The 11,161-nt window shown below is 36.6% G+C and overlaps 1 protein-coding gene across 1 annotated transcript; it reads right to left on the bottom strand.

Moving 5' to 3' along the window:
* Positions 1-382: 382 nt before the first annotated feature.
* Positions 383-10,400, bottom strand: LOC143570977 (uncharacterized). The gene is made up of 7 exons (XM_077056498.1): positions 8,463-10,400; positions 6,965-8,288; positions 1,043-1,127; positions 893-946; positions 614-674; positions 492-572; positions 383-403 (listed from the first exon to the last, which is right to left on the bottom strand). The coding sequence occupies exons 1-7, from the start codon at positions 10,398-10,400 to the stop codon at positions 383-385; spliced, it is 3,564 nt and encodes a 1,187-aa protein (XP_076912613.1).
* Between the last annotated feature and the right edge of the window lie 761 nt (positions 10,401-11,161).

Below are 11,161 nucleotides of genomic sequence, written 5' to 3'. Positions count from 1 at the left end.
TCGTATTTCTAAATTTAACCAGTTTTGCATATTGTTGTCCCATACACCCGATTTCAAGTTCATTAGTTTAATTAAACAAACAAAAAATGTGTTCATGTTAGTTTGTTATTACATAAACGAACTTCACACTGAATGGCTCACTAAATGTACATCATTTACAAGCCGAGGTAAAATCAATCGATATAAAGACGCGTTACCTGAACAGGAAAGGAAGCAACATTGAAGCCTTCGGGAGTGGAACCATATCTTTTCCAAACACCATAGAAGGTGGTATTCTTTCTAAAAGCATGATAAATATCTCCAAATGATCAGTAACAACAAACATCATGTACTTCTTTTGAACATCCAACGGACAATATCAAGTTCTTTCACGGTCCAATTCTCATTCACCAATTGTGACTACCTTTTTGAAAAATACAACAGTTCTTCAACAATCTTTACAATTTATTCAATTTTAATAACTATTCGTCACCATATTTTATAGACATTACCTTGCATTTTTTGACTCCATCTTTAGCTAATGACAATAGTGCCTTAATATGCTTATATAGAACTACGCACGCATCAAACTCCTGAACCATATTAAAAAGAATCAAAGACACAATAACTTTACAACATTAGCAACAAATGTTAACAAAATATACTCAAATTGCATTGTCTCAGGTACCCTCCAACTGTACAAAATAGCCATGATGTAACAAACATTACACTTTAAGAACAAATATTTGAGAAACCAAAACCAAATGTATGGAAAATGAAAAGGTCTCATTGATTAAGTAACACAAACACTTAACTTTGGAAAAATAGATCTGAAAGCAACAACCATTCCTTTTTATGGCATGTCTTTGAATCCTTAGATCCAGTTATCAGTTATAGTTTATTGGTAGCATACTATTGTATTTCCACTTGGTACCAACCAGCCTCTTCCAAAGCTTCATACTCATCCCTGTAATCTCATAAATTGACAAAAAGATAGAAATAACACATCCTTTGTAATCATATTTCACCTATTATTTATAGATGATGAAGTGAAAGTAAATACCTCAAAGAAATCACATTATAAACGTCTAAGAACTGCTTGTAATGACATACGGTACTCATGAACTGATCAAGAGTCTGAAGCCAGCCTTTTCATACCCGAATACAAAATTAAAAAAATAAAATAAAGCGAAATTGAAAAAAAAAACAATTAAATCAATCATAGCCTGTATTTTATCGGAGTGTCGTAAGTTGAGAAGCACCGTAATCACAATCCATTTGATACATGTAAATCTAGAAAGTACAGTTTAAACGTAGATCTAGATAAGGTTAAACCGAGAATCAAACAAATTGAGTGCAATACAATACCAATTTAGATTTCAATTGAAAGTCTCACCGTTTGTTTGACGGCTTATATGCGATTTAGGGTTTTCACTCTGCTATTTTATCTCAGTTTCGTCTGTATGTAACGTAAATTTGTTAGTATATAAATTTTACATATATGTAAACTTGTAATTAATATGTGTAATCAAAAAATTTTATATAAAATATGATAAAACTACTCTTAAATAATGTTAATATATAATAAAAATTAAAAAATTGTTTTGTTGTTAAGGATTTCTAAGAGTTCTTAACTTTTTTAGAGTTCTTAAATTATACCAACCCTATATATATATATATATATATATATATAGGTGAGTTATAATAAAAAGAAATAGTTTTTAGGAAGAGTACGAATAAATCTAAGCTCTTGGATATATGATCTAGTGGTTGAGATTGATAGTTTTTAAAATACCAAATAGTTTCATATGATCTAGTGGTTGAGATTGATGGTCAACATTGAAATTTTTTAATTTAGAAATTTATTTATTTATTAATGGTGATCACGTTTTTAAGCATTTAATAAGCGAATTAGTTTTACTTAAATCAGATCCACGGCCTTCAAATCAAAATAAAAAAGCCTACTTCTAAATATTTTTGTTAAACCATCTACAACCAACCACCTCCTTCGTTCAACAAGCCACCACTAGACCGCCACCAACCCGATCATGCGCCAACAACCACCGCCCAACTTAAACAACAACCAACGTTGATAGGTTAACGAAGGAAGATTAGTTCCGATCTATCGATGTCGCCGACAATTGGGTGAATCGTAATGATTTCAACGTCCGTCTCGCGCTCACAATTGGATAAAACAACGATTGGAAACACGGTTGCCTTTGACGTTAACATCGTAGTTTCTACCATTTTTCCGTGAGACAGATTAGACATTCTAGAGGGTGTGAACAAACTAAGAACATACTCATAAGCTGTGTATTTTGAGGGTAGTTAATTAATTTAGTTATACGGTTGCTTTGGGGCTTAAGGACTTGAGTGTGATTCTAAATACAAATTTTATGTTTGCAACGTGTTTATATATATATATATATATATATATATATATATATATATATATATATATATATATATATATATTGTTGGTTGCAAAAGACTTGAACTAATTATTAAATATTGGATGTGTTTCCTTTAAATGTAGTTATTATTATACAAGAAAGGTTTGTATTTTGTGTTTTTATTCATTTAGTGCATAGTGTGATTTTATTCATTTTGCTCATGATGTTTGTCACACCCCGATCAAAGACGGAACATGTCGGGGCGTAACATATTGATTGGACAGTAGCTCGAAAGACACTAATTAAAGTGACAATAATTATTTAATTCATTAATATCAAAACAAGTACACAAATTCAATAAAAAGAACAATTACATCATATTTATTGTTTGAATAAATAATCTATGGTAAAACTAATATCTTCAATCTTGATAATACAAAATAAAAACTTTAATAACCTTAACTTAGAGTATTGATGAAATTGATAATTTGAGAAAATATTCATAAAAAAATTTAAACAAGAATCTCATCGTTGATTTAAGAGTGTGATCGTCACATGACCACATTTGATACAATGAGGGTAGTAGATTCGGTTTCGTTTGGTGTGATATGCTTTGGCTTAATAGGTTCCACACCCTTACTAAACACTCGAGGAAGGCAACCGGGTCTCGCGGTTGATTGAGATTTATGCGCATTGCACTTCCTTAGGCTCGCAAGACTTGGTGTCAAGTGTTCGGTAAACAAGTGCGTCACTCTTACAGTTATTACATATCCGTCACATGAATCTTCCTCAAGGAGAGGGGAGTGAAAAGGCGGGATTTCTTAAGGAATTTCCCATTTAAAATAGTCCTAAAGTTTTGAAAACAATTTTGAGAGTGAGGCATAGCCTCGGATTAAGTGTGTGATTTTGTGTACAAGAATAATATTAAATCATTAAATAGTAATTAAGCTACTGCAATCAATAATATAATTCAGGGTGCAAACACGTAAAGACATATCACGTATAGGGACCCTAAGCATGCTACTAGGTCGTTATATCTAACCACATATCTTATAGCCTTCGGCTCTGATACCAATCTATCACACCCCGACCAAAGGCGGAACATGCCGGGGCGTAACGTATTGATTGGACAGTAGCTCGAAAGACACTAATTAAAGTGACAATAATTATTTAATTCATTAATATCAAAACAAGTACACAAATTCAATAAAAAAAAACAATTACATCATATTTATTGTTTGAATAAATAACCTATGGTAAAACTAATATCTTCAATCTTGATCAATGTAAATTACTTGTACCTGTAGCATGTATAAAAATAGAGTTTGTCAACACGAATGTTGGTGAGAATACATAAGTTTAGTTGAGATACATATATAGATAAAAACCACAATTCATATGTAAATGATGAGTATTACTATTTCTATGAAAATGTAAACAACTAAATAGATGTGGACCCGTTCTTATTGATACGAAATCAATGTACTTGGGTAAATGTAACACCCCAACCCGGAGTAGGCTGACGTGTCGCTATTACAGATATCATAGACCAAACAAAATTCATTTAAATGAAATGAAAAGAATCCCATGGCAACCAAAAGAGTTAAAAACACTGAAAGAAATTCTAAGTCAAATTTATTAAATGCTTAAATAAAAGAAAATTAAATCAAGTCCTTATTCTTGAGCTTCATTTTACTCTCATCACTGATCTCCCCGATTTCCCGAATTACCTGTTAGCAAATAAGACAGACACAAACAAGGAAATACGGTTGAGCCAAAAATTGCCCAGTAACGGAGAGAACAATAGTACAGGTAAAGGCATACATAAGACAAAACACATACTGAAATAGAACTGAAACTATTGCGGATATAAAACCACGTTTTAGATCGAACTATAATTAGATGCGAAACATAATCCGATACACGATCGGGACGTAATCTGAATATACTCAAATTTAATCAAATGCAGATACACATATCAAAACGGACCAGAAATATAGCGAAACAAAATATAATTACTAAAATACACGACGATGATGTTAAAATAAATAGGTCGTGTAATACGGAAGCACCCAGAGCCTAAACAGAGGGGTACACAGCTAGCTAGTCCATGCACCAAAGAGACGGTGTGGGTGGCGTGCACACATTGTTCCATCTCAAACAGAAGTCAGGAGTCAGAAGTCAGGAGTCAGGAGTCGGAGCTAAGATCGATCTATACGCCTCTAAGTGGCCAAGGTACTACATGAGTACTTTCAGAGACGCCGTGAACTTTGATTACGCACTGTCACGATAAGTGCCATGTCTTTGACGCCCCAACGACAAGTCAGAAATGCTCGGGTAACAGAGTACTGAACTAAAGTCGTATAACTAAAAGATATTTAAACAGGAACATGCAATAATGAATTCAAAATATATATAACCTATTGCATGCTATAAAATTAATATAACCATATCATACGAATAAACCGAACTAGATAACAAAAATCCGCACTACGAAGTGACGGACATCGAATATAAAATGGACTAGAACCAATACTATGAGTGAATAAAAACAGAATCCGTACAACAAAGTAGCGGACTTTAACTAATACTAAGAGTAACAAAAATAGAAACCGTACTATGAAGTAACAAGAAACAGAATCCGTACCTTATAAGCGAGTAGCGATAATCGTAAAAAGACTTAAGCTTGATTAAACGTCGAGAGAACCTACATTTATTGTTTTATTGTAACTTAGATCATGTTATTTCATTCGGGTATGCTTACAATTCATATACTATTTATTCGTTATTTAATAAAGAAGTTCATGCATACAATGTTAAACAATAATTATTCTTTTCTATTTGCTATCAAATTTTACAGCTTTAGAACTTTTTATATGAACGCTTATATTTTTGAATTGGATGAGACATGATTATTATTTAATTTACCAATCATCTCAAATAACGTATACTATTCTCATTAGCTTTAACATGGTTCCAACTAATAATTATCCTTTTCATAATTACTTATTCACTTTGGGTTTCATAACACAGTTAACTTCCGAAAACACCGACAACAAGATTTAGCAAGTAAAATATAACAACCAAAATTCAGATTTATATATGACATCGTGTGTGTGTATATATATATATAGATATATATATAGTGAGCCATCGATCTCTAGTAAACTAATTAGTGAAGTTTGTTTTCAAAGTTTTTTTTGAACATATATATGTTTATCTCTTCTCGTTAAACACCAGATTTTAAACCCATATTTTCAAATCAGAACGAGCGAGAAAGATAACAAAATAGTGGAATCGATCATGCATTAAGCTGTTACCTTCAAGATGGTGGATTAACGGTGGTGGTACTTAGCGGGTTCCCGGTGGTAGCGGCTTAATGCGGAAACACAGAGAGTGGAGGCGAGCGGTGGTGTGTGACTACCGGCGTTGTCAGCGAGAATTTGCGTAGAGGTGGTTGCGGTGCCCGCGGCTTCTCTGGCGAGTTGCAGAGCGGCGGTGACTAGTTTAGGCTCCAGCGAATAGCGCGGCCTTCCTTCTAACAACCAATGGCGTTGACGGTTGTTTCCGGCTAGTTGTAGGGCGGCGGCAGCGGTGATGGGTATTCGGTAGAGAGAGATTAAGGTTTAAGGTTTTGATAAAAGAAAACAATAATCGTTCTTTGTATTTATGATAGTCGACCCCCTGAATTCACGAAATCAACAACAGTTTGTTTTTGAGTCTACCACGTTCTCTCGTCGGAAAGGTCGGGAAGAAGAAGATAAGCATGGTTTTCAAATTTTTCTTTAGTTAATTGGCAAGAATAGCCCTTCTAGTCTAGAATAGTTTTTTTTTTAAACACCCTAAACTTATTGTTATATTATATCGATTGAGTAACATTAATTAATATATCACATTCGGTTAGTTATCATTGATATTCGATCAGTTTTTAATAATTACCGATGCGTTATATTAATTCGATATTTAATGTTTTAGGCTTTCAAATTCTCGTATATTACAATTCTACCTCTCTTAAAAGAAATTTCGTCCTCGAAATTAACGTTATACTTCACTACTCATTCGGATATTTCAATACTCTACCCCTAAAAAAAAAATTCAGCCTCGAAATTGTAAGACGGTGACACATACTTTCGGATATCACGGAAACGAAACAAACTTAAACTTTCATAAATTCAGACATGACAATTGCAAAGTCTCAGAAGCAAATATTGGGACATATAAAACAGAATTCATATGAAATCAAAACCATTCAAACTGAAATCACCAAGTGCTAAAACGGAAATAAATACGGATATTGGGAACGAATTGTATCCTCCATTTCCCATGTAGCTTCTCGTTCGGAATGGTTCTTCCAAAGAATCTTAACGAATGGAATAGTTTTCTTGCGCATAATGCGTTCTTGACGATCAAGAATAGCTTCAGGTTCTTCTTCAACAGATAAATCCTCGCGAATCAGATGGAGCGGATAGGTAACAACATGTAACGGGTGATAATTATACCCCTTAAGAAGAGATACGTGAAAGACCCTATGTACATGAGATAACTGAGGTGGTAAAGCCAAACGATAAGAGACTTCGCCAACTCTTTCATACCGCTCCACCAAAAATGTTGACGAAGATCCCGATACATCTTTGTGGATCCGGGGTGGATTGAGAACGGTGGACTGTGAGCCTCGGCTAACAACGACTCCCGTAGGGTGGAATCGCTAGGAACACATAACCGTTTCCCACACCAAACTACGCCATGTTCGTCTTCTCTGAATTCTGACTGTTTACCAACCTCCAAATTCTGTATAATTGCCCAAATTTCTCCGTCTTCATATTGCGCACTCTTGATTCGAGAAATTAGATCAGGCTCAATCTGAAATCTGGCTAGATATCCATTGGTATCACCAAAATGGAGACCAATACCCAATCTATTCAGATCATTGAGGATATGAGGTTGCAGCTGAAAAGAATTTATCGTTCCGGAACTCTTCCGACTAGGAGCATCGGCTACAACGTTTGCCTTCCCCGGATGATACTGTATGATAGCGTCGTAATCTTTTAGAAGTTCTAACCAACGTCTCTGCCTCATGTTCAGTTCCTTCTGAGTGAAGATATATTTCAAGCTCTTATGATCAGTGAAAATATCGCAAGTCTCTCCATAAAGATAATGACGCCAGATTTTCAACGCGAAAATAACTGCAGCGAGTTCGAGGTCATGCGTCGGATAGTTAACCTCGTAAGGTTTCAACTGTCGTGAGGCGTATGCAATGACTTTACCATGCTGCATTAAAACGCAGCCGAGACCTTTCTTAGAAGCATCACTATAAATTTGGTATCCACCCGTGCCTGAAGGAAGTGTAAGAATAGGATTAGAAACCAATCGCTTCTTTAGTTCTTCAAAACTCTTCTCTCGATCATCATTCCAGGAGAACTTAACCCCTTTCCTTAACAGTTGCGTGAGGGGTAGGGCGATGGCGGAAAAACCTTCAACAAATCGACGATAATAACCGGCAAGGCCGAGAAAACTACGGACTTCTGAGACTAAGGTAGGTCTAGGCCAATTAGTGACTGCCTCGATTTTAGCCGGGTCCATTGAAATGCCTTCGGCCGACACAATGTGACCCAAAAACGCTACCTTGCTTAACCAGAACTCGCATTTTGAGAATTTTGCATAAAGCTTCTTTTTACGTAAAATCTCGAGTACGATACGAAGATGATCCTCATGTTCCGCTTTACTTTTAGAATAAATTAGAATATCGTCGATGAAGACTATCACGAACTTATCAAGAAATTCTCGAAAAACTCGGTTCATCAAGTCCAAGAAAACGGCGGGGGCATTGGTTAACCCAAACGGCATCACCAAGAATTCATAATGGCCATAACGAGTACGAAAAGCTGACTTAGAAACATCTGAATCTTTGATCTTAAGCTGATGGTAACCAGATCTCAAATCAATCTTAGAAAAACATTTGGCGCCTTGAAGCTGGTCGAATAGATCATCGATACGAGGCAAGGGATAACGATTTCAAATGGTGATTTTATTCAACTCCCGATAGTCAATACAGAGTCTTAATGAACCATCCTTCTTCTTCACGAATAAGACCGGTGCGCCCCAAGGAGAGACACCCGGTCTAATAAAACCCAGTTCCAATAATTCTTGTAGCTGCTCTTTGAGCTCCTTAAGCTCCAAAGGTGCCATACGATAGGGTGCCTTAGAAATCGGCTCGGCACCAGGGACAAGATCAATAGTAAACTCTACCTCGCGATCAGGTGGAAGTCCAGGCAATTCTTTAGGAAAAACGTCCGGAAAATCACAAACAGTCGGATAATCGGAGATTTTGGGTTCATTAGAAGATGTAGCTTTAACCGAAGCAAGAAATCCCGCACAACCGTGCGATAGAAACTTATGAGCCTTAAGCGCAGAAATAATTTTCAAAGATTTTCGAGGCTGCGTCCCCTGATAGATAATTTCGGGACACTGAGGATTTCCAAATAAAACACGACGAGTCTGACATTCGATCGTAACATTATGTTGCGATAACCAGTCCATACCCAGAATAACATCAAAGTCGCTCATATGCATAGGATACAAGTCTGCGGCACGGATAACTGAATTGATTCGGATTGGACACTCATTATAAACGTGAGAGATAACAGTGGTGTCTCTTAGAGGAGTAGATATCACTAAAGGGTACTCTAAGGCAGTAGGCATAGTCATTAAATATTTAGCAAATAAGAGTGATACCACAGAATGTGTCGCACCATTATCAAATAAAACATACGTATCACGATCACCAATTTGTAAATTACCGGAAACCATACCTGGGGCATTAGCTGCATCATTAGCTGTAAGTGTAAAAACTCGTCCTCCTGCAGCAGATCTAGCATCTTCCCTAGTATTAGCCCTAGGGTCCCGCTGAGGGCAGTCTCTGATCATGTGTCCTGCATCTCCGCATCTAAAACAACGACCTTCAGCTCGACGACAAGCACCTCCATGACGTTTCCCACACGTGCCACACATAGGAGTATTTCGGTTTTGTTGATTAAGTGGTTGAGCTCTGGTGGGGTTATGATGTTGTTGCATATTATTCTGTGCGGGCCTATGATTCTGATTTCGATTTCCCCCATTTCGTGGCTGATTGTTGAAATTCCTATCAGTACGCTGTCTACGGTCTCGGGGTACAAGGGACTGTTCGGTTCCAACTTGAGAAGAAGATTGACCCTGATTATTTTCTCTAGGCCGCTTACGACTTTCATCAAAAGATTTATGGCGGTGTTTCTTATCATTATCAAGGTTCTTAACCGCATCAACTATCTCATTTATGTCATTAAAACGGAGGTTCAAGATAAACTTCCTATCTCGGTCACAAATGGCCCACTTGAAATGGTTGGTATGTTGTTTTTGCGTGCCTACAGTTGGGCCAAGAAAACTAACCAATCGACTGAAACGATTTTTAAACTCAACGATGGGCTCATCATTAGCCTGAATAATTGAAGAATGTTCTCTCAAATATTCACTACGATCAGCATCAGTGAAATACTGTTGGTAAAACAAAGTACGGAATTCATTCCAAGGAAGTGTAGCAACATAATTGTCTCCACCACGGGCAGCTTTCAGTGTCTTCCACCACCTGTGAGCGTCATCTTCGAGCTTGTAAGTAGCTAATCGAACCTTAAACACATCTTCAACACCCAGCACTTCAAACAGTTTCTCGATGTGCGCGATCCAGTTTTCAGCTTCTACTGGAGAACTAGCAGTACTAAAGGATTTTGGCTTTTGCTTTTGAAAACGCTCAAGCCAGACATGAATACCAACAGGAGGATTGTTGCCTCCAGCATCGTTTCCACTGGCGTTGTTGCCACCGGCGTTGTTACCACCGACATTGTTGCCACCGGCATTGTTCTGCTGCAACTGTTGTATGATGTTAGGGACTGCCGCAGCAATAGCCGCATTGACGACGTTAGCGACAAGGGTCGCAAGATGTGGGTCGTTTCCAGCATCATTCCCGTTTTGGCGGTTAACACGTCTTCTAGGAGGCATCTGAAAGTAAGATAACGTATGAATTGAACGATAAGGATTTACGGAATACGCGAAAGACGAAAAGGAAAATCCTAACCCGACGTCTACCCATTAACTCACATTTTTAATTTTTTTCGTTTAAGTTTTCTACAAGAAAGAGCCTGGGCTCTGATACCATAACTGTAACACCCCAACCCGGAGCAGGCTGACGTGTCACTATTACAGATATCATAGACCAAACAAAATTCATTTAAATGAAATGAAAAGAATCCCATGGCAACCAAAAGAGTTAAAAACACTGAAAGAAATTCTAAGTCAAATTTATTAAATGCTTAAATAAAAGAAAATTAAATCAAGTCCTTATTCTTGAGCTTCATTTTACTCTCATCACTGATCTCCCCGATTTCCCGAATTACCTGTTAGCAAATAAGACAGACACAAACAAGGAAATACGGCTGAGCCAAAAATTGCCCAGTAACGGAGAGAACAATAGTACAGGTAAAGGCATACATAAGACAAAACACATACTGAAATAAAACTGAAACTATTGCGGATATAAAACCACGTTTTAGACCGAACTATAATTAGATGCGAAACATAATCCGATACACGATCGGGACGTAATCTGAATATACTCAAATTTAATCAAATGCAGATACACATATCAAAACGGACCAGAAATATAGCGAAACAAAATATAATTACTAAAATACACGACGATGATGTTAAAATAAATAGGTCGTGTAATACGGAAGCACCCAGAGCCTAAACAGAGGGGTACA

Source organism: Bidens hawaiensis, unplaced genomic scaffold (assembly GCF_021521415.1).
Source record: "Bidens hawaiensis isolate Kalapana, Puna unplaced genomic scaffold, B.hawaiensis_p1.1 tig00025178_1, whole genome shotgun sequence".
Classification (NCBI taxonomy): Eukaryota; Viridiplantae; Streptophyta; class Magnoliopsida; order Asterales; family Asteraceae; genus Bidens; species Bidens hawaiensis.
This window is presented reverse-complemented; position numbering and strand designations above follow the sequence as displayed.

Bases quoted from the DNA above. Each gene is read 5' to 3' on its own strand.
- LOC143570977 (XM_077056498.1), bottom strand. From the start codon at position 10,400: ATGCCTCCTAGAAGACGTGTTAACCGCCAAAACGGGAATGATGCTGGA. The intron at 573-613 runs GTAAAGTTATTG...AATATGGTTCAG, and splicing joins TAACATTTGTTGCTAATGTT to GAGTTTGATGCGTGCGTAGT. The intron at 404-491 runs GTAATGTCTATA...TTTTTCAAAAAG, and splicing joins ATGGAGTCAAAAAATGCAAG to GTAGTCACAATTGGTGAATG.